At 44.2% G+C, this 27,681-nt stretch overlaps 1 protein-coding gene and 1 pseudogene across 2 annotated transcripts; one reads left to right on the forward strand and one right to left on the reverse strand.

The window, feature by feature from the left end:
• The first annotated feature begins 2,693 nt into the window (after window positions 1-2,693).
• On the forward strand, window positions 2,694-15,068 carry LOC104670451 (annotated as a pseudogene).
• A 790-nt stretch (window positions 15,069-15,858) lies between these two features.
• Window positions 15,859-27,021, reverse strand: CLK1 (CDC like kinase 1). 2 transcript variants are annotated; one of them, XM_010373518.2, is made up of 13 exons: window positions 26,846-27,021; window positions 24,458-24,618; window positions 23,996-24,224; window positions 22,877-22,967; window positions 22,425-22,491; window positions 20,741-20,857; window positions 20,486-20,652; window positions 19,621-19,715; window positions 19,408-19,537; window positions 17,485-17,567; window positions 17,074-17,153; window positions 16,666-16,756; window positions 15,859-16,220 (listed from the first exon to the last, which is right to left on the reverse strand). In XM_010373518.2, exons 2-13 carry the CDS (start codon window positions 24,616-24,618, stop codon window positions 16,077-16,079), a joined length of 1,455 nt encoding a protein of 484 aa, XP_010371820.1. In that variant the 5' UTR covers window positions 26,846-27,021; the 3' UTR covers window positions 15,859-16,076. The 2 variants fall into 2 exon arrangements, with proteins under 2 accessions (XP_010371820.1, XP_010371827.1); XM_010373525.2 differs by lacking the exon at window positions 22,877-22,967 and having other exon boundaries at window positions 26,846-26,991.
• Window positions 27,022-27,681: the final 660 nt, after the last annotated feature.

Consider the following 27,681-nt stretch of genomic DNA (forward strand, 5'->3'; position numbering starts at 1 on the left):
AGAAAAGAAACAAATAACATAGAATGGAGCTCCAATACATTTGGCAGCAGACTTTTCAGTGGAAACCTTACAGGGCAAGAGAGACTGGCTTGACATATCTAAAGTGCAGAAGGAGAAAAAAATGTCTGTAATACTAGCATAGTGTGTCTGGTGAAAATATCCTTCAAACATGAAGGAGAAATAAAGACTTTCCCAAACAAAAGCTGAGGGATTTCATCAACACCAGACCTGTGCTACAAGAAATGCTAAAGAGAGTTCTTCAGTTTCAAAGAAAAGAACATTAATGAACAATACAAAATCATCTGAAGGTACAAAAACTCTCTGATAATAGTAAGTACAAAGAAACACAGAAACACAGAATATTATAACACAGTGATTATGATGTATAAGCTACTCATATCTTAAGTAGAAAGATGGAAAGATTAACTAATCAAAAATAATAACTACAACAACTTTTAAAGACACAGACAGTACAATAATATACAAACAAAAACAACAAAAAGTTTAAAAGTGGGGAGACAAAGTTAGAGTTTATATTAACTTTCTTTTTGCTTGTTTTTTAGTTTATGCAAACAGTGTTAAGTTGTCATTAGTTTAAAATAAAGTGTTATAAGATATTATTTGCAAGTCTCATGGTAACCTCAAATCTAAAAGCATACAACAGATACACAAAAAATAAAAAGCAAAAAATTAATACATACCACCAGAGAAAAATTACCTTCACTGAAAGGAAAACAGGAAGGGAGAGAAGACCACAAAACAACCAGAAAACAAATAAAGAATGGCAGGAGTAAGTCCATATTATTAATAACAACATTGAATGTAAATAGACTAAACTCTCCGGCCGGGCGCGGTGGCTCAAGCCTGTAATCCTAGCACTTTGGGAGGCCGAGACGGGCGGATCACGAGGTCAGGAGATCGAGACCATCCTGGCTAACACGGTGAAACCCCGTCTCTACTAAAAATACAAAAACTAGCCGGGCGAGGTGGCGGGCGCCTGTAGTCCCAGCTACTCGGGAGGCTGAGGCAGGAGAATGGCGTAAACCCGGGAGGCGGAGCTTGCAGTGAGCTGAGATCTGGCCACTGCACTCCAGTCCGGGCGACAGAGCGAGACTCCGCCTCAAAAAAAAAAAAAAAAAAAAAAAATAGACTAAACTCTCCAATCAAAAGACATAGAGTGGCCGAATGGATTAGAAATAAGATCCAGTGATCTATTACTACAAGAGACACACTTCACCTATAAAGACACTTATAGAAATAATAAAGAGATGGAAAAGATATTCTATGCAAATGGAAATCAAAAAAGAGCAAGAGTAGCTATACTTATACCAGACAACATAGAGGTTTTTTTTTTAGACAGAGTCTTACTCTGTCATCCAGGCTGGAGTGCAGTGGCATTATCTTGGCTCACTGCAACCTCTGCCTCCCGAGTTCAAACGATTCTCCCACCTCAGCTTCCTCAGCAGCTGGGACTACAGGTGTCCGCCACCACGCCTGGCTAACTTTTGTATTTTTAGTAGAGATGGGGTTTCGCCATGTTGGCCAGGCTGGTCTCCAACTCCTGATCTCAAGTGATCTGCCCACCTCAGCCTCCCAAAGTGTTGGGATTACAGAGATGAGCCACTTCACCCGGCCAGACAGCATAGGTTCTTTTTTTGAGACAGTCTTGCTCTGTCGCCCAGGCTGGAGGGCAGTGGTGCAATCTCAGCTCACTGAAACCTCCGCCTCCCAGGTTCAAGTGATTCTCATGCCTCAGCCTCCTGAGTAGCTGCGATTATAGGCACGCACCACCACACCCAGCTAAATTTTGTATTTTTAGTAGAGACAGGGTTTCACCATGTTAGCCTGACTGGTCTCAAACTCCTGACCTCAAATGATCCGCCCACCTCAGCCTCCCAAAGTGCTGGGATTACAGGCATGAACCATCACGCCTGGCCAAACAACATAGATTTTAAGACAAAAACTATAAAAAGAGACAAAGAAAGTGATTATATAGTGATAAAGGGGTCAATTCAACAAGAGTGTTTAACAATTGTAAATATATATGCACCCAACTGGGGCACCCAGACACATAAAGCCAATATTATTAGAGTTGAAGAGAGAAATAAACCCCAATACAATAATAGCTAGAGGCTTTAACACCTCACTTTCAGCATTGGACAGATCATCCGGACAAAAAATTAACAAAGAAATGTCAGACTTAATCTGTACTATAAACCAAACAGACCTAATAGATATTCACAGAACATTTTATCCAACAGCTGCAGAATACACATTCTTCTACTCGACACATGGATCATTCTCAAAGATAGACCATATGTTAGGTAACAAAACAAATTTTAGGCCGGGCACAGTGGCTCACGCCTCTAATCCCAATACTTTGGGAGGCTGAGGCGGGTGGATCATGAGGTCAGGAGATTGAGACCATCCTAGCTAACATGGGGAAACCCCGTCTCTACAAAAAATACAAAAAATTAGCCAGGCATGGTAGTGGGCGCCTGTAGTCCCAGCTACTCAGGAGGCTGAGGCAGAAGAATGGAGTGAACCCGGGAGGTGGAGCTTGCAGTGAGCCAAGATTGCACCACTGCACTCCAGCCTGGGAGACAGAGCAAGACTCCATCTCAAAAACAACAACAACAACAACAACAACAACAACAAAACAAGTCTTAAAACATTCAAAAATTGCTATATACATGAGTGGAAAAAAGTAAATAGATACAGAATAGAGCACAAGCAGGATCTTAAAAAATGGTTTAAAAAGCCAGTTGCAGTGACTCACGCCTGTAATCCCAGCACTTTGGGAGGCTGAGGAGGGTAGATCAACTAAGGTCAGGAGTTCAAGACCAGCCTGACCAATATGGTGAAACCCTACCTCTACTAAAAATACAAAAATTGGCCAGGCGTGCTGGCACATGCCTGTAATCCCAGTGGCTTAGGGAGGCTGAGGCAGGAGAATCACTTGAACCAGGGAGTAAGAGGTTGTAGTGAGCCAAGATCAGGCCAGCACTGGACCAGCTGGTGAATTTGCTGAAGGTGAGCGACATTGCTGGTGAGATGCAGGGCCAGCCTGAGTGTGGCCCAGGATGAGCTGGTGATCTTCAGTGAGGAGCTGGCCCACCTCTACCATCATGTGTGCATGTGAAACAACTGGAGGCCCAGCTCTGTCACGGGGGACTACTACCTGAGGGCCAGGGAGGGGCCAGCTGCACCAGCCCTGCGGGCAACTCCTCCATCCTCCTACCCAAGGGGCTGCTGGCTGCAGAGGCAGGCCAAGCACGCAGTGGGACCAGGGACATCAGCCCCTCACGTAGCTCCTCGCTGCCATTGCCCCTGGGTGACCCATGCTGGGAGCCCATGGATATCTACCACCTGACTGGTATCATCTGCCACCAGATCAAGCACCTGCAGGCAGCTGTGAACCACATAATGGAGCTGTTGTGGTGGCGCATCACCTCGCAAGAGCTGGGCCCAACCATGGACAAGTTCAAGGAGGCTGTCATGGAAGAGATCCTCAGGTTGCAGTCGCTGCTCAGCACCAAGCGGGAGCAGCTCACCAGGCTGCGCACTGTGCTGCAGGCCAGCCAGCAGGCAGCCAAGGTGGCCCTCACCAAGCTGAAGGGCAAGAATGAGAAGGAGAAGACCATGGTTACCAAGACCAGGAGGAAGCTGTGCAATGAGCTCCAGGTGCTCACCTCTGAGGAGGACGTGGCCACCTTCTCCTCACTGTGTGCCATGTTTGCCACCAGGAGAAACGAGTACATTGCAGCTGGATGAGACGCAGCAGTAGCTGTCAGCTGCAGAGGATGAGAAGGCACTGAACTCTCTGCTGCGCATGGTCATCCTGCAGAAGCTGGCACTGACCCAGTGGCTGGAGCTGCTCAAGCTGGATCACACAGACCTGATGTGACCCCACCAAAGCTGCCCCCAAGGCCAAGCCAGCCACCCCAAGCTTAAGTTATGCCTGCGCCTGCGCCCATGACAGGGCCAAGGGCACTGGGCTGGCCAACCAGGTGTTCCACATTACAGGTGTAAGCAACCGTGCCTGGCCCAGTCCCTGAGTTTTTAACGGGAGGGAAAAAAAGCTTTAATGTTGGCTAGAGTGATGGCTCACGCCTATAATCCCAACACTTTGTGAGGCCGAGGCAGGAAGATGGCTTGAGCTCAGGAGTTGGAGACCAACCTGGGCAACATAGTGAGACTGAGACCATGTCTCTACAAAAAAGTAGTGGGGCATGGTGGCATGCACCCGTGGTCCCAGCTTCTTGGGAGGCTGAGGTGGGAGGATCACTTGAGCCCTGCAAATCAAGATTGCAGTGAGTCATCATCACGCTGCTGCACTCAGCCTGGGCAATAGAGTAAAAAAAAAAAACACACTTTAATGTTGAGGATGTTGAGAGCTGCTGCGCGGAAAGGCCTCTGTACAGGCTGAAGAACCTTCCCTGGCTGCCAGGCTTGCCAAGAGCCCTCTAGAAATGCCCACCACGGGGCTATTTGTTACAATGTTCTTGTTTTTTATCTGATGCACTTTTGATATTTTGATACTATATTTGCTTCCTTAATTCCTCACGCACTGACAGTCTCAGATGCCGTGGTCTACGCTCACGGGCCTGTCGCTGCCTGCCACAGCTCCCTCTGTGTTGGTCTGGTGTCAGCACAAGGAAGAGCTGTGTGCTCTGTAGCATGTAGCTCTAGACTGTGGAGATTAGGGCTTTGACCAGAGAATTCACCAGAGAAGGCATCTAGACCTGAGTTTTTCTTTGTGCAAAATTTTTGTATTACAAATTCAATTTCTTGGTATAGGTCTATTCAGATTTTCTACTTATTTTTTATTTTTATTTTACTTATTAATTTTTTTGAGGTGGCATCTTGCTCTGTTGCCCAAGATGGAGTGCACTGGCGCAGCCTTGGCTCACTGCTGCCTCCCAGGTTCAAGCAATTCTCCTGCCTCAGCCTCCCAGGTAGCTGGGATTACAGGCATGCGCAATGACACCATTCTAATTTTTGTATTTTTTAGTAGAACTCTTGACCTCAGGTGATCTACCCGTCTTGGCCTTCCAAAGTGCTGGGACTACAGGCATAAGCCACCGTATCCAGCGTTTTTTTTTTTTTTTTTTTTTTTGAGACGAAGTCTCACTGTGTCACCCAGGCTGCAGTGCAGTAGTGCAGTCTCGGCTCACTGCAACCTACACCTCCTGGGTTCAAGCAATTCTTGTGCTCAGCCTCCCGAGTAGCTGGGATTACAGGTGTGTGCCACCACGCCTGTCTAATTTGTTGTATTTTTAGTAAAGACAGGGTTTCGCCATGTTGGCCAGGCTGGTCTCAAATTCCTGACCTCAGGTGATCAGCCCACCTCAGCCTCCCAAAGTTGGGATTACAGACATGAGCCACCATGCCTAGCCAGATTTCTTATTTATTTTTGAATCAATGATTGATGAGAAGCAATTGGCATTGGGTCAGAATTTTAAATGAAAAAATTTTTTTTTTGTTTTTTTGGAGACAGAGTCTCGCTCTGTTGCCCAGACTGGAGCACAGTGGGACAATCTCGGCTCACTGCAGCCTCCGCCTCCTGGGTTCAAGCTATTCTCGTGCCTCAGCCTCCCAAGTAGCTGAGACTACAGGCGTCCGCCAGCACGCCCAGTTAATAGGGTTTCACCATGTTGCCCAGGCTCAGGCATTCCACCCGCCTCAGCCTCCCAAAGTGCTAGGATTATAGGTGTGAGCCACCATGCCTGGCCAAAATGAACATTTTTGATTCAGCAATTCCAATCCGAAGAACTAATTTCAGTTATATGTTGCCATATGCTAAAGTTCAGTGGCATAAAACAATAACCATGTTATTATGCTCACAGATTCTGTGGTTCAATAATTCAGGTAGGGCACAGTGGAAATAGATTACCTCCATCCCACATGTCTGGGCCCTAATCTGAGAAAATCCAAATGCTTGGGAAGTGAAGCAACTCAAATGACAGAGGCTTGGAGTCATTAGCATCTGACTTAAGGTGACTTGAAGACCAGGGCTTTCTAAAGGTTACTTACGTGTAGTCTTTCTATGTGACAGGCTTCTCATAGCATGGTGACTGGATTCCAAAAGATAGCTCTCCAAGAGGGAGCTGCCAGAGAGCAGGTGTTCTGTGAAGACCAGATGGAAGTTGCATGACCTTTTATGATCTAGAATGATGTCTCCCACAGTGCATTATCTGAAGCAGTTACTAGTTCCAAAGAGCATATGAAGTGGGAGATATTGTTGTGGACATTTCTGGGAAATACAGTCTGTCAGACTTTTTACACAAATACTTGTATTTGTTAAGTGTAAAAAGGGAGGCAGAACAATAACTACAGCAGTCTCATTCACAAAGTTTTACAACGTGTACATATGCGCAGGTGCAAATGCGTAGAGAGAACCAGAAAGTAATGGGATTTTCTCTTTTTTTCTTTTTTTGAGACCGAGTTTCGCTCCTGTTGCCCAAGTTGGAGTGCGATAGCGCAATCTAGGCTCACTGCAACCTCTGCCTCACGGGTTCAAGCAATTCTGTCTCAGCCTCTTGAGAAGCTGGGATTACAGGCACATGCCACTATGCCTGGCTAAATTTGTATTTTTAGTAGAAACGGGGTTTCATCATATTGGTCAGGCTGGTCTCGAACTCCTGACCTCAGGTGATCTGCCTGCCTCGGCCTCCCAACGTGCTGGAATTACAGGCTTGAACCACTGTGCCCGGCCGGGATTTTCATACTGATTATCTCTGTAATGGGGAATAAGGAGATAGGTAAAGTGGGACTTTCACATTTTGATCTACATTCTTTTGTATTATATGAAAATTATTTTTTATTTGAGTAATAAAATATCAATGTTGAATCCATAGTCATCAATAAAAAGGAACCAACTACTGATGCATGCAACAATATGGATAAATCTCCAAAGCATATATGCCAAGTGAAAGAAACCGGGCCAGGCTCAGTGACTTATGCCTGTAATCCCAGCACTTTGGGAGGCCAAGGCAAGAGAATTGCTTGGGCCAAGGAGTTCAAGACCAGCCTGGGCAACATAGTGGGATCCCGTCTCCACAAAAAAAAAAAAAAAAAAAAAAAAAAAAAAAAAAAAGGTTTTAATTAGCTAGGCATGGTAGTGCACACCTGTGGTCCCAACTACTCGGGAGGCTGAGATGGGAGCCAGAGAAGTCAAGGCTGCAGTAAGCCATGACTGCACCACTACACTCCAGCCTGGGCAAAAGAGTGAGCGCCTGTCTCAAAGAAAGAAAAGGAAGGAAAGGAAGGAAGGAAGGAAGGAAGGAGAAGAGAGGGGAGGGGAGGGGAGGGGAAGGGAAAGGAAGGGAGGGGAGGGGAGGGGAGGGGAAGGGTAGGGAAGTGAAGGAAAGGGAAGGGTAGGGAAGGGAAGGGAAGGGAAGGAAGAAGGAAGGGGAAGAAGAAGAAAGAAAGAGGGAGAGAGGGAGGAGGGAGGGAAAGAAGGAAGGAAGGAAGGAAGGAAGGAAGGAAAGGGGAAGGAAGGAAGGAGGAAGGAAGGAAGGAAGGAAGGAAGGAAGGGAGGGAGGGAGGGAGGGAGGGAGGGAGGGGGAGGGAGGGAGGGAGGGAGGGAGGGAGGGAGAAAGGGGAAGGAAGGAAGAAAGGAAGGAAGGAGAAGGGAAGGGAAGAAAGAAAGAGGGACAGAGAGGGAGGGAGGGAAGGAAGGAAGGAAAGAAGGAAGGGAAAAAAGAAAGAAAGGGAGAGAGAGAGAGAGGAAGGAAGGAAGGAAGGAAGGAAGGAAGGAAGGAAGGAAGGAAGGAAGGAAGGAAGGAAACCAACCAGACTCCAAAGTTTCCATATTGTATGATTCCATTTATGTGACATTCTGGAAAAGACAAAACCGTTAAGGTGCCAGCTGCTGAAGGTGGGATAGAGATTGCCAGAAAAGCAGTATGAGGAAACATATGGGCATTGTGGAGATGTTCTTTCTTTTCTTCTTTTTAATCAGCCATATGCTAAGAAAATATTGTAACTGAATATTATTGGGGATGGTGGCTACGAGTACATCTGTCAAAATATTGTACCATGCGCTTAAGATGGGTAAACTTATTGTATGTAAATTACACCTAAAGAAGGCTGATTTTAAAATTATCAAAATATCAATGTTGAAAACATCAGTTCTCAAAAAATAATATAAGCTATGGATACCTTCAAATTCCCAAGCAAAAGAAAAATTTAAGGCAACATGTATGAATTTACACAATACCATTAATTAAGGTCCAGGGATTAGAAACACAGGGGTTTGACCCAGGGAGGTGGTGTGTTAGGGAGGAAAAAAAAAACAAAGAAACACGGGGTTTTCAGAGAGAGAGATGTGAGACACACAAGGAGAAATCTTCTAGAACCTACAATCCAAAGTGCTTTATGGCCGGGAGTGAGCTTGAAAAAAAAAAAAAAAAACAGTTCTCTATGAAGGCAATGTAGTGGGAGTTATTCGATGGTTGGCATTTGCCAAATTTATAAACCTAGCAAGTAGAGTGAATTTCACAAGATTCAAGAAAACAAGGCTTATGGTGAGATGTAGACTGACAAATGTCTTAGTTGCCAATTGACATACAAAATGAAAAACCAGAGTCTTGCTATTAGGATAAAAAGCCAAGTTTTTGTTTTTAGAGACGGGGTCCCACTATGTTGCCTAAGCTGGACTCCAATTCTTGGGCTCAAGCCATCCTCCTGAGTAGCTGGGACTATAGGTGCAAGTCACTGTACCTGGCAAGAGTGAGTCAGGGGTCAAAAGCTTACAGCACCCGGTAAGAATCCCACCCAAGTACTAACCAGGCCTGAGCTTGCTTAGCTTCTGAGTTCAGGTGCATTCAGGGTGGTAGGGCTATAGACTGTTTGGTTTTGATTTGGTTGGTCTTTGTTAACAAAGCCCAAGAAACTCTTTTTATGCTCACTTTTCTTCCTTCGGTATTGCATGCCTGGGAGTTCTGCTTCTAGCTATGGTAGGATCACTTATTCCAACAACCCTCTCACTAAAAATAACTAGAAAACCTGCATAAAATGTAAAATACTTAAGTTAAAAAACCCCAAGCAGTTACCAAGGCAGTGATGACTTGAGGGGCTAAGATCCCTGAGAAAGGAAAAGGGTGGTCCATAGGGGTCAACTATTCAAAGTATTGGGAGAATTTACAAATGGCAGCTGAGAGCTAACTGGCTATAAATTGGAGGTTTGTAGCTCCCATGACTTTCTCTTTGGGTTCAGTAATTTGGTAGAAAAGCTCACAGAACTCAGGAAAGCAGTTTACTTCTAGATTACCAGTTTATTATAAAGGATACAACTCAAGAACAGCCAGGTGGAAGAGCTGCCTAGGGCAAGGTACAACGGAGGTGTGTGGAGCTTCCAGGCCATCTCCAGATCCCCCACCCTCCCAGCACCTCTGTGTGTTCACCAACCCAAAAGCTCCCCACACCCCATCATTTGCGGGTTTGAAGGAGGTTCCATTAGGTAGGCATGACTGATTAAATCATCTGCCATTAGTGATTCAGCCAATCTTCAGACCTCCTCCCTATCCCAGAGATCAGGAAGGTAGGGCTGAAAGTTCCCACCCTCTCATCTCATGATTGGTTCTCCCGGCAACAAATTCCCATCCTTGGAGGCTTTCAAAAAATGGAAATGTTTGTTTCACCTCATAAATATGAACTCAGGTATGGTTGAAAGGGCCTTGTTATGAATAACAAAAGAGGCTAATTTTACCTTCATCTCCCTCTTATCTCACCTCTTGTCTCCTAGGCAACTTCAAGGGATTTAAAAGGTCTGAACTGGGGACAAAGATCAAATATGTATTTCCTTTTTTTTTTTTTTTTTTTTTTTTTTTTGAGACAGAGTCTCTTGCTGTGACCCAGGCTGGAGTGTAGTGGTGCAATCTTGGCTCGCTGTAATCTCCACCTCCTGCATTCAAGTGATTCTCGTGCCTCAGCCTCCCAAGTAGCTGGGATTACAGGTGTGTGCCACCACATCTGGCTAATTTTTTGTATTTTAGTAGAGACAGGGTTTCACCATGTTGCCCAGTCTGGTCTCAAACTCCTGAGCTCAGGCAATCCACCTGCCTTGGCCTCCCAAAGTGCTAGAATTACAGACGTGAGTCTCTGTGCCCGGTCTCACATATGGATTTCATATTATGTTGCCATAGCGTTGCACCTCATCAGGGACAAGCATTCCAGACCAGTAAGATGAGAATCTTCAATGTGTGGTACAGTACAGAGGTGTTATCTTTATTGACCTCAGGACCAAGTACAACAGTGGAGACTTTATAGCTTATTCCATTCATCCTCCTGTTATAAAATTTTTTTTTTTTTTTTTTTTTTTTTTTTTTTTTTTTGGAGACAGGGTCTTGCTCTGTCAACCAGGTTGAAGCACAGTAACTCGATCTCAGCTCACTGCAACCTCCGCCTCCTGGGTTCACGTGATTCTCCTGCCTCAGCCTCCCGAGTAGCTGGGATTACAGGCACCCATCACCATGCCCAGATAATTTTTGTATTTTTGACGGGGTTTCACCATGTTGGCCAGGCTTGTCTTGAACTCTTGACCTCAGGTGATCCTCCTACCCAGCCTCCCAAAGTGCTGGGATTACAGGCATGAGCCACCACGCCCAGCCGTATAATCTTTTTTTTTTTAAAAAAAAGACCAGTGCCAAGGACATGGTAAGTTTAAGATAGGGCTTGAGTGGATCTCGGCGGTGCAAGGTGTGGCCTTAGCAGACATTTTTGGCTCCCTCCCTGACCTTATTAGGCCTTACTTAGTACATACAGGTCCAATGTCTCCTGCCAGCACCTGGGTCTTTTTTTTTTGAGACGGAGTCTCACTCTGTCTGTTGCCCAGGCTGCAGTGCAGTGGCATGATCTCGGCTCACTGCAACCTCTGCCTCCTGGGTTCAAGTGATTCTCCCACCTCAGTCTACCGAGTAGCTGGGATTACAGGCACCTGCCTTCATCCCCAGCTAATTTTTGTATTTTTGTAGAGACGGGGTTTCACGATGTTGGCCAGGCTAGTCTTGAACTCATGTCCTCAGGTGATCCACCCACCTCGGCCTCCCAAAGTGCTGGGATTACAGGTGTGAGCCACCATGCCCAGCCACTTGTGTCTTTTTGGCTAAGGCTTTCTTTCCCTGCGTGAGCCCAATGTGAATGCACCATGCTTAAGATTAACATCCCCTGGTGTGAAGTCATAGCAGCCTAACTCAGTGACTGACAGGAGTTGGTGTAGAAATAGCTCTATTTCTGGCCCCTCAGGTGGAATAATTTTAAGACACATATTCTCAAAGCCAGGCATGGTGGTATGCACCTGTAGTCCCAGCTACTGGAGAAGCTGAGGCTGGTGAATTGCTTTTTTTTTTTTTTTTTTTTTTTGAGACAAGAGTCTCATTCTGCTGTCCAGGCTGGAGTGCAGTGGGGCAATCTCAGCTCACTACAACCTCCGCCTCCCAGGTTCAAGCGATTCTCCCGAGTAGCTGGGATTACAGGCACCTGCCATTATGCCTGCCTGGCTAATTTTTATATTTTTTTAGAGATGGGGTTTCACCATGTTGGCCAGACTGGTCTTGAACTCCTGATCTCAGGTGACCTGCCTGCCTCAGCCTCCCAAAGTGCTGGGATTAGAGGCGTGAGCCACCAAGCCTGGCCAAGTAGCTTTTTTGAGACAGGGTCTCACTCTGTCACTCAGGCTGGAGTCCAATGACATGATCTAAACTCACTGCAACCTCTGCTTTCTGGGCTCAAGTGATCCTCCCACTTCAGCCTACCAAGTAGCTGAGACTACATGTAAGCGCCACTATGCCTGGCTAGTTTTTGTGTTTTTAATAGAGGTGAGGTTTCACCATGTTGCCCAGTCAGGTCTTGAACTCCTGGACTCAAGCAATCTGCCTGCTGTGGCATCCCAAAGTATTGGGATTAGAGGTGTGAGCCACCACCCCCAGGTGAATTGCTTGAGCCCATGAATTCAAGTCCCAAGTAGCTGAGACTACAGAAGCATGCCACCACACTTGACTATTTTTAAATTTTTTGCAGAGACAGGATCTCCCTATATTGCCAAGCTGGTTTCCAACTCCTGTACTCAAGCTATGTTTTGGACTCCCAAAGTGTTGGGATTATAGGCATGAGCCACTGCATCTGGGTAGTAAAAACTTTTTTTTTTTGGAGATGGGGTCTGTGTCACCCAGGCTGGAATGCAGTAGCATGGTCCCAGCTCACTGCAACCTCCACCAGGCTCAAGCGATCCTCCCACCTCAGCCCCACCAACCAGTTGAGACTACAGGTGCATGCCACCACACCCAGCTAATTTTTCTATTTTTTGTAGAGAGGGGGTTTCACCATGTTGCCCAGGCTGGTCTTGAACTCCTGGACTTAAGCAATCAGTCTGCCCACAGCCTCCCAAAGTGCTGGCATTACGGGAAAGAGCCACTGCGCCCCGCCCCAGTAAAAACTCTTACGAGTAGGGGTGCGGGGAAGCAGAGAAGAGGATGTAAATGGAGTTGACAAGGGAGGGTATTGCAATTTTAAGTAATGCAGTCAGAGGATACTTCACTGAAATGAATAAACTCTTGAATGACAGGAGGGGAAGGGAAGGAGATGTGGATACCTAAGAGAATGGACTATACTTGGTGAGGCTACAGCGCTACATGTGAGGGAAAAGTAGCCACGTGGTCAGGAAAGTGGAGCGGTACCGGCTATATTGTAGACCTTTTTAAAGGTGACTGTAAATACTCAGTGAAACTGACATGGAAGCCATCGGAGGATTTTTTTTTTTTTTAATTTTCATTTTCTCCCCAAAAGCAGGATCTGAAGCCATTGAAGATTTTTTCCCCCCTTCTGTTTCTTTTTCCTTCAATAGTTTTGGGGAAACAGGTGGTTTTTGTTATTTAGTGGTAATTTCTGAGATTTTGGTGCACCCTGTCATCCAAGCAGTGTACACTGTACCCAACATGTAGTCTTTTATCCCTCACCTCCCTCCCTTCCCCAAGTCCCGAAAGTCCATGATTCTTATGCCTTTCCGTTCTCATAGCTTAGCTCCCACTTGCAAGTGAAAACATACAATATTTGGTTCTCCATTCCTGAGTTACTTTACTTAGAATAATGGTCTCCAACTCCATCCAGGTTGCTATGAATACCGTATTTTGTTCTTTTTTATGGCTGAGTAGTATTCCCTGGTGTATACACTTTTTTTTGTGACACAGCCCTGAGGAGGTCCTGAGAACATGTGCCTGCTATACCACATTTTCTTTATCCACTCGTTGATAGGCCTTTAGGCTGGTTCCGTATTTTTGCAATTGCAAATCATGCTGCTATACACATCTTGTTCATAAAATGACTTATTTTCCTCTGGGTGGATACCCAGTAGTCAGATTGCTGGATTTGGAGATTTTGACATGAGTGATACAAGTTTTAACAGGCTCACTCTGGCTATGTTAATAGACTGGGGATAGGTAGGGTGGGTGAACTGATTCCCTTGATGGCCCAAATTCTCCACCTTTTTTGCCCTACAACCTTGCAGTACCATGATTCTGGATGCAGCTGTGCGACTTCTTCCACAAATGGGATGTTAGCAAATTTGCTCTGGACACCATTCCTGAGGAACAAGCCTCAAAGCCTGGAACTGCCTACCTTTTAAACCTAAGAAAATATGGGCCCTTAAGGTTTGGTTTAAGTCAATCCAATCTAACACATTTTAGTCAAACATGTAACTACTGTACTTTTGATTCTCATTGGTACAAATGACTATCCACACCACCACTTACAATGTCAATTTATATAACACAAAATTTAGGATTCAGGCCAGGTGCCATGACTGAGGCTTGTAATCCCGGCATTTGGGAGGATGAGGCGGGTGGATCACTTGAGGCCAGGAGTTCGAGACTGGCCTGGCAAACATGGTGAAACCTGGTCTCTAATAAAAAACACAAAAATCAGTCAGGCCTGGTGGCTCACACCTGCAATCCTGGCTACTCAGGAAGCTAAGGCTCAAGAATTGCTTGAACCCGAGAGGCAGATGTTGCAGTGAGCTGAGATTGCTCTAGCCTGAGCAAGAGAGTGAGACTCCGTCTGCTTAAAATCTCTGAGGCCTAACTGCGTTTTTTTTTTTTTTTTTTTTTTTTTTTTTGATAGACAGTCTCATTGTTACCCAGGCCGGAGTGCAGTGGTGCCATCTGAACTCACTGCACACTCTGCCTCTTGGGTTCAAGCTATTCTCGAGCTTCAGCATCACCAAGTAACTGGGATTACAAGTGCTTGCCACCACGCCTAATTTTTGTTTTTAGTAGAGATGGGGTTTCATCATGTTGGTCTCAAACTCCTGGCCTCAAATGATCTGCCTACCAAAGTGCTAGGATTATAGTCGTGAGCCACCACACCTGGCCAGCATTTAAAAATTTCTGAAAGAGTTTCTTTCTCCTCCCACCGCCCAAGATGCCGAAAGTAAAGAAGGCCAAGGGAAAGAAGGTGGCTCCGGCCAAGCAGGAGGCCAAGAAAGTGGTGAATCCCGTTTGAGAAAAGACCTAAGAATTTTGGCATTGGACAGGACATCCAGCCCAAAAGAGACCTCACCCGCTTTGTTAAATGGCCTCGCTATATCAGGTTGCAGCGGCAGAGAGCCATCCTCTATAAGCGGCTGAAAGTGCCTCCTGCTACTAACCAGTTCACCCAGGCCCTGGACCGCCAAACAGCTAGTCAGCTGCTTAAGCTGGCCCACAAGTACAGACCAGAGACAAAGCAAGAGAAGAAGCAGAGGCTGTTGGCCCGGGCCGAGAAGAAAGCTGCTGGCAAAGGGGATGTCCCCACTAAGAGACCACCTGTCTTTCGAGCAGGAGTTAACACCGTCACCACCTTGGTGGAGAACAAGAAAGCTCAGCTGGTGGTGATTGCACACGACGTGGATCCCATTGAGCTGGTTGTCTTCTTGCCTGCCCTGTGTCGTAAAATGGGGGTCCCTTACTGCATTATCAAGGGGAAGGCCAGACTGGGTCGTCTAGTCCACAGGAAGACCTGCACCACTGTCGCAATGTCCTGGGTCCCAAGTCTGTGGCTCGTATCGCCAAGCTCGAAAAGGCAAAGGCTAAAGAACTTGCCACTAAGCTGGGTTAAATGTACACTGTTGAGTTTTCTGTACATAAAAATAATTAAAATACAAATTTTCCTTCAAAAAAAAAAAATTTCTGAAAGACAAGACAGAAAAGAAAAGGAAGAAAAGGAAGAAAGGGAGGAAGGGAGGAAGGAAGGGAGGAAGGGAGGGAGGGAGGGGAAGGAAGGAAAGGAAGGAAGGAAAGCAAAGGAAACAAAGAAAAAGGAAAGAAAGGAAGAAAACTCCCCAAACCAAAAAAACTATGGTAAGATCCAAGCCTCAGGATCCCAAATGGATCAAACACAGATGAAACCAGACAAAAATTTGCTGTATTACACACACTCACTTGATAAATTCAGACTAGGCTGCAAAGCAATGAAGGCTCCACCACAGTGAGATTCTGCAAATGACTTCAGATCCTGTGCAACAATTAACAGCAAACCGCAATACTAAGTTTGAGTAGGAATAAAGACAGAACTCTTCTCGGCTGATCTCAAAAGACAAACAGAAGAAACTCAAAGTTTTGACTATTTGAGCAATGTCTCAAAGGCTTACCTTCAGAGGTTTACAGCGCCTTGAAACATATCTGCCGGCAGAACTGTGTCCCATAATCTGGTTTCATTACATTTAACTTATGAGGCAGTAAGTCTCAATCTTGACAACCCCTAAAATGGAAATGAAGCTAAATTTTCCCAGACCTGAGGAAATCTCCAAAAACAGAAATCTATGTCCATTCTTTGAGGTAGAAAGAAAAATGGTACTTAGAACAAACTGTTCAGATACATATCAACTTCGTAAGCACAAAAAATTTATTCTGAATAAATCACTTTACAATTACTGAAAAAGATGTTCATTACTTAGCTATGTACTTAACAAATCAAATTACCCAAACATGGCAATACAAAAACGTTAAGAATTTACAAAGCTGTACAAAATAACTTAAAATTTAAAAATTAGACTGATACAGTCTATAAGATCTCTTCAAGAGAGCTGTCCAATTACAGATCTATAGAGTTTTCTTCAGAAGGTCAAAGAAAGGATGCTTTAAGGCTTCTTTGAGAGTAATTCTTTTGGCTGGATCATACTCCAACATTTTCTGAATGAGGTCAAAGAGACACTCATGTTCAACATCCTGAGAAAGCATAAATTCCTGGAAGAAAAAAAAGAAATTCAACAGCCTTTTCCACTACCATTTACTATACTGTGTAACAGTATAGTAAACCACTATATATAACCACCATAAAAACGGAAAAGAGGCCAGGCATGGTCACCCATGCCTATAATCCCAGCACTCTGGGAGGCCAAGGCAGGCGGATCACTTGAGCGCAGGAGTTCAAGAACAGCCTGGCTAACATAGTAAAACCCTGTCTTTACTATTTGGAGGAAAAAAAAAAAAGCATGGTGGCGTGCATCTGTAATCCCAGCTCCTTGGGAGGCCGAGACTCGCCTGAGCCTGGGATGCAGAGGTTGCAATGAGCTGGGCCAAGATTGTGCCACTCTACTCCAGCCTGGGCAACGAAGCAAGGTTCTGTCTCAAAAGACAAACAGAAGAAACTCAAAGTTTCGACTATTTGAGCAATGTCTTAAAGGCTTACCTTCAGAGGTTTACAGCGCCTTGAAACATATCTGCCAGCAGAACTGTGTTCATCCCAGTCTAATCGATCATGGTGAAAATATTTACGTTTCCTAAAAGTAAGTCGATATCCATTCATGTTTATAACACCGAAAACTTAAAACAGCTAGTGAAGGTTATCAATCACTATGCTTTCCCAGATCACTTTTCTAGAGACTTAAATGGCTGCCATGGGATAGAAACGTTACCTTTTTTGCACCAAGGTAATCTACTATTTAACCGATAAAAATGTTAGTCTGACTTCATTATTTATAAAGTTCTTAATCAGCTCCTGAGACTTGGTAGAGTGAAAATTTTTTTTAAAAATTAAGTTCTAATCAGAAGATGTGATCAAATGATACTAAGGATGTCACTAACTCTTAAAACGTACCTGGTTTTCTGTATCATATGTTTTGGTAGAGGTCCGAGAATCCTTTCCATCATTGCTAAGTGCTCCTTACTATCGTGTGTCTAGAAATAAAATAAAAACAAACCTGAGGAAGATGACCACCAAAACAGACACAGTTAAAAGCTGACAGCAAAAAACATTAATGCTTGCAGAACAAAATTGCCAATGATTTCCTACATGGACACGGATAATTGCTTATATACGTAAAGGTGTTTTAAATAAAACAATCATGAAAGAAATATGAATTAGTTTCATTTTAATTTATGCTTATCTACAATTAATAGTCTACAATGGGGGAAGAAGCTATCTAAATGTATATGTATACTTTATTTCTTCATATAAACAGGCACTTTTCTTGTGCAAAGCAAGGTTGAATACATCATTGTCACTTACTGGAAATACGGTAAACCCCAGATAGTATTCAATAAGAATGCATCCTATACTCCAGACATCACATGGTTGGGACCACCCTAGGGCTGCAAAGCAAAGCAAAACGTAAGGGAAAAAAATCCTCAATATTTGTTAAAGAAATTAAAATGTTAGCAGTAATACTTTTTTTTTTTTTTCTTTTAGATAAGTCTCCCCTGTCGCCCAGGCTGGAGAGCAGTGGTGCGATCTCGGCTTAATGCAAGCTCCGCCTCCCGGGTTCATGCCATTCTCCTGCCTCAGCCTCCCAAGTAGCTGGGACTACAGGTGCCTGCCACCACGCCCAGCTAATTTTTTGTGTTTTTAGTATAGACAGGGTTTCACCATGGTTTCAATCTCCTGACCCCATGATCCGCCCGCCTCGGCCTCCCAAAGTGCTGGTATTACAGGCGTGAGCCATGGTGCCCGGTCAACAGTAATACTTTTTTAAAAAAGCGTATGTAATGTAGGCTGGGCACAGTGGCTCACACCTGTAATCCCAGTGCTTTGGGAGGCCAAGATGGGAGAACTGCTTGAGCACAGGAGTTCAAGACCAGCCTAGGCAACCTAGTGAGATCTCATCTCTATTTATATATACATATATAATGAATTGGCTGGGCACGGTGGCTCACGCCTGTAATCCCAGCCCTTTGGGAGGCCGAGGCGGGTGGAGCACGAGGTCAGGAGATCGAGATCATCCTGGCTAACACGGTGAAACCCCGCCTCTACTAAAAACAGAAAAACAAAATTAGCCGGGCATGGTGGCAGGTGCCTGTAGTCCCAGCTACTCAGGAGGCTGAGGTGGGAGAATGGCATGAACCCGGGAGGCAGAGCTTGCAGTGAGCTCAGATCGCACCGCCGCACTCCAGCCTGGGTGACAGAGCAAGACACCGTCTCAAAAAAAAAAAAAAAAAAAAAAAATTTATATATATATATACACACACATATATATGCAATGTGATGTTTGAGCTGGATGATACTAAAGCAATAACTTAATCCAAGGTTAAATACAATATATATGGCCGGGCACAGTGCCTCATGCCTGTAATCCCAGCACTTTGCAAGGCCAAGGCCAGCAGACTGCTCCAGGTCAGCAGTTTGAGACCAGCCTGGCCAACATGGTGAAACCCCATTTCTACCAAAAATAAGAAAATTAGCTGGGCGTGGTGGTGGGTGCCTATAATCCCAGCAACTCAGGAGGCTGAGGCAGGAGAATTGCTTGAACCCAGGAGGCAGAAGTTGCAGCGAGCCAGGATGCAGCACTGCACTCCAGCCTGGGCAACAGAGCAAGCCTCCACCTAAAAAACAAATAAATGATAAAAATAAATAAATAAAATAGTGTTATATACAGTCTGGAATACAATAGGCATTAAACAATTTTCTGAGACGGAGTCTCGCTCTGTTGCCCAGGCTGGAGTGCAGTGGCGCACTTGCAACCTCCGCCTCCTGGGTGTTCAAGCAATTCTCCTGCCTCAGCCTCCTGGGTAGCTGGAACTACTGATGCGTACACCACCACACCCTGCAAATTTTTTTGTAGAGTTGGGGTTTCATCATGTTAGCCAGGATGGTCTTGATCTCCTGACCTCGTGATGTGCCCACCTCGGCCTCCCAAAATGCTGGGAATTATAGATGTGAGCCACTGCGCCCCACTCGACAATAAACTATTACATTAAAAAACCCTACCACGTAACTACAAATGTGAAAACAATTCCAGAAAGGTTAAGCCACTTGCTCAAATTCCCAGAACTAACTATCTGGTACAATTGAGAGCTTAAAATCCTTAATGCACTTCATGATACTTACCCCTTAAAGAGAAAATGATAAAGCCCCACAAGTAAGACCTAAAACTGCAAAACATTTTAAGTCTCAATAAGGAAATACAAAGGTTCTCAAAGGACAATTAATACTCACCTAAAATAACTTCAGGTGCTCTATAATGTCTTGTAGATACCAATGTACTGTGATGTTCATCATCATATGTTGCACTTCCAAAGTCTACAACTTTAATATCTGGATTTATTAAGGTGCGTTCATCACGTTTCTGAAAATCATATATTATGGTTAAGAAGGCATAAGCTATTAAGGTATAAGATATTCACTTTATGAATACTTTGGAAGACTTACTATTTTGGGATTATATGCCTCTGTGTAGTCAGACTGCACAAATAAGATGTTTTCAGGCTTTAAGTCTGTGTGAGTCAACTTATTACTGTGCAAAACTGAGAATAAAGAGAAAGTTGCCATAATCAGAAAACATCAAACCAAACCACAAAACCCCACAACAGACCAGGTGCAGTGGCTCACACCTGTAATCCCAGCACTTTGGAGGCCAAGGCAGGTGGATCACTTGAGGTCAGGAGTTCGAGACCACCCAGACCATTACAGTGAAACCCTGTCTCTACTAAAATTACAAAAATTAGCTGAGCATGGTGGCGTGTGCCTGTAGTCCCAGCTACTCGGAAGGCTGTGGCAGGAGAACCACTTGAACTGGGGAGGCAGAGTTTCCAGTGAGTGAAGACTGCACCACTGCACTTCAGCCTGGGCAGCAAAGCGAGACTCCGTCTCAAAACAAAAAACCCCAACAAAAAACCTCTTGATTCCTTTCCCATATGCCCAAAGAAGAATGGTCAACAACATTCCAGTCTGCTAGAAAATCACCAGTAACTAAAACACATTACCTCTTATGAAGCTTTCTTTTATGATACACCATGCCTTAATTTTTAGCCAGCATTTGAAGTTACTATTTTTATGCACCAGAAAAGTATAAATTATAGTCTGCAACACAGTATATTGTTATATGATGGATATCCTACTTATTGAATCAAATATACACTGCTGATCAACAGCCTGTGATCAAATCTCTTCATACCTACTCTTCCTCCCTCATTTTTAATCAAATAAAAATTGTTTATACTTAGGATGTACATTTTGATATATTTTGTGGAATGGATAAAACTAGCAAATTAACGAAGATATACCAAGAACTTACAATTCACAGACTTGCATATCTGATATGCCATCTTTCTGATATGATCCAGTCGAAATGGTAGAAAACCATTTTCTTTAATGAAGTCATAAGTACTAAGTCCCAGTAGTTCAAAAACAATGCAAATATGACCATGATGCTCAAACCATTCCAACATCTGGACACAGCGGCTATAAACACAAGAAAAATAGCTAAGTATAGTTGCTCCTAATTTAAATATACCTGACACCACTTCCCAAGTTCTAATCTGATACTTACAAAGTACTGTTGGGGTCTGTTGTATTCAAGTGTTCCAGAACTTGTATTTCTGAGCGAGCAGCTTCACAGTATCTATCCACATTTTTAACTATTTTTACTGCTACATGTCTACCTCCCCTGTTGGAAAGATGCATGCATATTTCAGGATGACAGACATGATGCTCAATTCCGGTTATCACTGACTTCAAACTGTACTACTTCTACTCTGACCCACTGTGTTTTTTTTAATTTATGGTTTAGTGTCAGTTCTGGATTATATTACATGCTGAATGACACAAATTTCTTTCCTCAAACCACCACTCACATGAGTTATTTTTTGGTATTTCAAGCTAAACAACTTCTTCCTAGGTACCTGTCACTGTCAAACATTATCTCAAATGTTCTTTTAGTCCAGGTTGCCAGAAGAGTTAGGATACAGTGGGGACAGAGTAAAGAGCTCTAGGGCCAGGTGCAGAGTGGCTCACGCCTATAATCCCAGCACCCTGGGAGGCCGAAGGTAGCGAATCAGTTGAGGTCAGAAGTTTTGAGACCAGCCTAGCCAACATGGTGGAACCCTGTCTCTACCAAAAATACGAACATCAGCCAGGCATGGTGGTGTGTGCCTGTAATCCCAGCTTCTTGGGAGGCTGAGGCAGGAGAATCACTTGAACCCGGAAGCTGGAGGTTGCAGTGAGCCAAGATCGCACCACTGCACCCCAACCTGGGCGACAGACTAACACTCCATCTCTGGGAAAGGAAAAACAAAAACAAAAACAAAAAAAGAACTCTAGCTCTCATGTCCTTACCAATCAATAGTAGGAAGCCTCCTCAAAACTGCTTTGCCATTCAGGAAGAGGAATAACAACAACAAACAGGGAACTAAAAAAAAAAAAAAAAAAAAGGGCAACGGAAAAAATTCTATACCATCTTAAGAAATTTCATGGCTGGAGCCGGGCGCTCATGCCTGTAATCCCAGCACTTTGGGAGGCTGAGGTGGGCAGATCACCTGAGGTCAGGAGATCGAGACCAGCCTGGCAAACATAGTCAAACTCTGTCTCCACTAAAACAAAAAATAGCTAGGCAGGGTGGCATGTGCCTGTAGTTCCACCTATTCAGGAGGCTAAGGCAGGGGAATCACCTGAACCCGGGAGGCAGAGGGTGCAGTGAGCTGAGATTGTGCCACTGCACTCCATCCACCCTGGGTGACAGAGCAAGACTCTGTCTTGAGGAAAAAAAAAAAAAAAATTCAATCAGTAGTTTGATAAACATACATAATTAAACTTGGGACACTAAGTTATCTCTGGCTGTTATCAGAATGAATTACGGCAGTTTCTAAATACATAGATTCCTACGTAACTACCCTGAAAAGGTCTGGGGTAGGCAAACCTCTCAAAACACCAAGGCCGAGAACCACTAATATGGCGGGGGAAGAAAGTGTGGCCTAACAACAGTGTCTAGTAGGACAACAAAAGAATACTTTCAAAACAATATAAAGTGTGTTCTCAGCCTAAAATCAGAAGCTATACTTACTATTAGTAGCTGTTTAAAACTTATGAAGGGATAAGTACCTGTAACTGGAAATTTCTCACATCCAAGTAAAAAAGGGTATAAAGATATGTATCTAACTCAGACCATTTTCTAAAGCTAAATCAAATTACCCATATTGCCAACTTCCCTAAATGTAATTCCAACATGGGAAACTTACGCTTTATGATCGATGCACTCCACAACTTTTCCAAAAGCTCCTTCACCTAAAGTATCAACAATTTCATCTAAAAGAGAGAAATAACTCTCAGTCATATCAAGAAGTGGAAACAATGTACGTATCACAATAAATGCTATCAATGTAGATTATTCTAGTTGATGCTACAAATTTCCTTATCACTAAATATTTATTTTATTGGTCAACACCAGCAAAAAACGTAATTATTAGGTCTAATTTCATTAATTTGATTACTGTTCTGGAAGTTCTGTATAACAAACATTACATTTCTAAAGAAAGCAAAAATACAATCCCCCCCACCAAAAGAAATGGAAAAATAAAACAAAAAAAAAAAAAAAGAGAAAGAAAAAAAGATTTCCAAATCCCTGAAAGCTTAATCTATATATAGATTATGTTATCTGAAAAGTTAATAAGTGTTGAAAAATATTCTATACATCTTGCACTTAGTACGTCTCCACTCTGACAGATCAGGTGACCCTCCTCATCATCCTCTACACTCCTGGTTCTTTTCCTTCGGTGACTCTTCTGGAAACGTCAAGTGGGCGGCACCAAGATCATCCAGCCAATCAATATACCCGAGTGAATTCAGGGCAGAATACGAAATTCATTCAGCGGGGAGATATTCAGGCATTCAGATACACGCCAGGCCACAAACGGTTGGCAGGAGCAATTTCAAATTCAGTCCCCAGAAATTCACAGGGCACATAGTTTATGTTAACAGGAGAAAAACATGGCAAGGAACAGATTTTCAGATAAGATACTCAAAGTGGCAAGGCAACAAAACATAATACAATTGATTTTCTTAAAAAAAAAAAAAAATGCTTAGTTGTAGCATTCACTGAAACATAATTTTTTAGTTTCTAGTGTTCTAATTTAATGTTGCAAAATTGTCGGATGTAATATTTACTTGTCAAAGTAGACGGTGGCCAAATTAAGATTTCCTAGCTAATCTAAGAAAACAAATATTATAACAGTAAATAAAATTAAAGTGCTAATTTTGGGGAAAAAAAGATTTGGCATGTAAGAATAACACTACAGCATTTTTAATGTCATCTGAACTGATCTCCAAATTAATATATAACCCGTAACAGTTCAAATCTGCTTTGGTTTGCTTAGTGAAAGAAAGGTTAGAAAACATGCCTTGTTAGAACAAAGAAGCATACCTAATCCTAAATTACACAAAAATAAAAGGCCTGTTCTACTTTTGTGATAAGGTTTCAATATATCAAAACTAATCAGATTTCTTGAAGTACCATAAAAAACCTTTTAGAATATTTTGTAATCATTTTCAACTAATCTAAATTAAATCAATTAATTCCCACCATTTCACTGGAATGTCAATTAGGAGCCAACCAATAATTAAATTATAGAGCTAAATGTGTACTTTATTTCCAGAATTTCCTATCCAATGAACAAACACAGAAAAAATCCTGCAGGTTAAAATTGAGATGATTTCATCTTAAAACTTTCTCAAATAATCAAACGCAAAAATTCAAGTTTCCCTGTTCCACGTGGGATATAAAATTTCCAAAATGTTTTAAAAACGTTCATACCCCATGTGAACGGCGATGTGAAGTACTGTGGTGAATCCTGTGTTTGCTTTTATAACTACTTCTTCCACTTCTACCAGAAGACTTGCTACTATGGTTCTGATACCGGCTTTCATGGTCTCTATGGCGATGTCCAGGTTCACATCCTTGATTGTAGTCATTTCTGTACTCATCAATGTAGCGTCGACTATGATAATCTTTCTCATTTATAGACCTGCTTTCCAAATAATGGCTAAAGAAATAAAAATTATTTTCAATGTTTTATGCTAAGACCAAATATCCTCACATTCTCAACACAGCACAGCACTCAGACTCCCCCACAACCACCTTAATTTTACAAACATTACAAACCATCTCTCATTAGAAACACAAAGGAATGGTAGTAATCAAGTACTTATTTTAAGTGATACTAGTTTTGTCTAATAATGTATTTTTATATTCAGATATTTTAAGTATCCTCCTTACCTATCACACATTTTAGAGTGATTGTATTTGCAGCGCTTGTTCTCCCGGGCACTGCTATGTGATCTCTTCCTTCTTTTATGACTGCTGCTGCTCCTCCATTTTCCATAATCCCAATCCTTGTCATCCCAATCAGGACAGTAAGCTCTCTTTGAGTGTCTCATCTACATAAAAGGCAAGTTTTTCCTAGTTAAATTGCATCCCACACTGAGCTGTTTAAAATTCGTATTTACAAAGGTCCCCTCGGGACCTCATTTTTTTAAAATCAAGAGTTAATAATCATTGTCACCCAATCTGAAATCACTGATAAATCCAAAGATTATGTTGTCCCATATTCTGCAATTTGATCTGCAGTTTGAACTTTATTCACAGGCACTCTGCATTAGCCTATCATGCCCAGATTTATTGGAAGAATGTAAAAAAAAGTGAAAAAAGCTGAGGGAGGAATCACAATTTACTAATTTTGGTAAATTTTACCCCTGCCCTACCAGTAGCACAAATGTAGTATGGAAGTCCACACGTCATTCTCCCCTTTTAAACGTGTACCAGAAACTAGTCTCCAACTCAAATGCAATCATAAATGTTCCTCACCAACACCGCATTGCTCATTACTGCCAACATAATCAGAATTGTATCTGAGTTGCTGACAGAATCATCACACAGAATCATCATTATAGAGTATTTCTGCATACGAATGAATGAAACTACCAAGGACTTCAATTACACACGAAGGCAACGATGGCATCAGAATATAAAAACAACAAAACACCATCTTTCCAGTACCACTCCCAATCACATACGACATAATTTATCCTAAACGCAATGTTAACACAATTTGGGAATGGTAGGAACCACTTTCTTTTCAAAATTCCTTCGAACAAAATCGAGCATCTCTAACCTAACAACTTGAAAAAGACATTATATAGAAATTCATCAACTGCCATTCTTTCTTCCAGGTGGGACCCCTCTGCGTCTTTGGCCACAATTTTTTTTTTTTTAAGCCTGTCAAATTTAGCTGTAGGGGTTGTACACTGATTTTCGTGACACTAATAACTATTAAGTTCTAATAACCCACGACCACTGGACCCGGCCGAGTACAATTTTTAAAGCAATCCAACCGGGTCGGGGGCCGTGGCTTAATGCCTGTACCCCCAGCACTTTGGGAGGCCGAAGCAGGATGGTTGCTTGAGCCCAGGAATTCGAGACCAGCCAGAGGAACACAGCGAGACCCTGACTCTACAAAAAATAAAAAATTAACCGAGTGTGGTAGCGCGCGCCTGTAGTCCCAACTACTCAGGAGTCGTGGGAAGATCACCTGAGCCCGGATGTCGAGGCTGCAGTGAGCCCTCACTGCGCCACTTGCACTCCGGTCTGGGCGACAGGGACGAGACCTTCTCTCAAAAAAAAAAAAAAAGAAAAGAAAAAAAGGAGGCGGTGCCCTGTAATCCCAGCACTTTGGGAGACCGAGGCGGATGGATCACCTGAGGTCAAGAGTTTGACGCCAGCCTAATACGGTGACACTCCGTCTCTACTAAAAATACAAACAGTAGCCGGACATGGTGTCGTGCGCCTGCAATCCCAGATACTCGAGAGACTGAGGCAGCAGGAGAATCGCTTGAACCCGCGAGGCGGAGGCTGCAGTGACCCGAAATCGCGCCACTACACTCTAGCCTGCGCGACAGCGCGAGACTCCAAGAAACAAAAGCTCCAACTGCTAACCCAAGAGGAGTGGATTGAAACGCCATCGCATAAAATGCTCGGTCACCTGACTTCTGTCACAACGCTCCTTCTAATACACCCCGGCATTTCTCTTTCCTTGGGTTCCTAAAGTCTCGTTTTTGTTAACACCACTGAGGACAAAGCCACTCGCGACGTTTACGCCGACCCTTTAACCACTAGACATTAACTGTAACCCCTACGGGTTGCTCCAGACATTTCCCCACAGCTGCGTGCTTCCAGCACATTCCGGAACCCCAGCAAACCCCACCCCCAACAGGGAGCCTCGCCTTTCCGGCCACAGTGCCAAGGCCGGCCTCCGCCCAGCCGCCATCTTACAGCTCGGCCGAGGCGGCCCACAACATGGCGCCGGCCCGACCCTCCCTCCCACGTCAGGCGGCGCCGCTCCCTCAGCGTAGGGCGAACGCTACAAGAGGGCGGCCGGCCTAACAAACACCGTAACTACTCCCGCAGGCCGGATCCGGCGGCGACGGGCTCGGCCGCGCAGGAAAGAGGGGCGCGCCGCCATTATGCAGCCTGGGAGTGAAGGGAGCAGGCAGTCGTCGCGCCGGGGACGGCGGGCGGCAAACAAGCGGGAAGAGGTGGCATCACCAGGCGCCCGCGAGGCTCACGGGAACGGCCCTGTCACCTAGTCCGCTCCCTCCTGCGTCTTACCGTCCGGGACAAAGACTCCAAGTCAAAGGAGACAACGCTTGTAACGCAATCACGGGAATCACCCAGCTGACAGCGACGAGCACCAACAACAAAATGGAGCTGACAGCTGCTGCCTCGTCACTCGCCTCGAAAACACTGATGACGCAACGAGCGCGTCTCCGCCGCGGGGCGGGGCATGCACGGGGCTAGCAGGCGGAAGGGGAGGGCGTCTCGGACGTGGCGGACGCGTGACCACCGTGGGCGCAGGCGCCGGGGCCGGAGCTAGAGGTGGGGGATGAAAGGAAGCTGTCGATGCTTGCCATGTTGTCTCTAGTCTCCTGATACCAAGAAAACACTGCAAATATTGGGGGAGAGTGTCGTCTCCACTCACTGAAAATTGTTTTTGAACCCTAGAACAAGGAACAACTTGTGAACAAGGAAAAGCGAGGGACTCAGGATACACAATAGCATGTACCCTGATTGCGACCACTAAAACAATTACTTTAAAAATAATACTTCACGGCGCGGTGGGTCTCGCGTGTAACCCTAGCACTTTGGGAGGCCGAGGAGAGCGGATCGCTTGAGCCCAGGATTTCGAGACCAGCCTGGGCAGCATAGGGAGACCCCTGTCTCTAAAAAATAAGTAAATAAATGTTATACCACTAGCGTCAGATGGCTTCAGATTACTAATGGGATCAGTGAACGTGTCAGCTCAGTGTGAGCCAACAGAAATCAATGTTCTGCACCTTGATCCTCATGGTGCCTGCATTAGGCCCACGGTGGGTAGCCAGCATACCTCCCTATGATGCTTTTATGGCTGTAACTGAGTACACATTCTAAGAATAAAGCTCCTTGAT

Source organism: Rhinopithecus roxellana, chromosome 14, assembly GCF_007565055.1.
Source record: "Rhinopithecus roxellana isolate Shanxi Qingling chromosome 14, ASM756505v1, whole genome shotgun sequence".
Taxonomy (NCBI): domain Eukaryota; kingdom Metazoa; phylum Chordata; class Mammalia; order Primates; family Cercopithecidae; genus Rhinopithecus; species Rhinopithecus roxellana.

Excerpts from the sequence above, each read along its gene's own strand:
- CLK1 (XM_010373518.2), bottom strand. The coding sequence starts at position 24,618 with ATGAGACACTCAAAGAGAGCTTACTGTCCTGATTGGGATGACAAGGAT. Across the intron at positions 17,154-17,484 it reads TGGGGTTTACCGTATTTCCA|ACACACGATAGTAAGGAGCA; the intron begins GTAAGTGACAAT and ends TTTTATTTCTAG. Across the intron at positions 16,221-16,665 it reads GGCGCTGTAAACCTCTGAAG|GAATTTATGCTTTCTCAGGA; the intron begins GTAAGCCTTTAA and ends TTTTTCTTCCAG.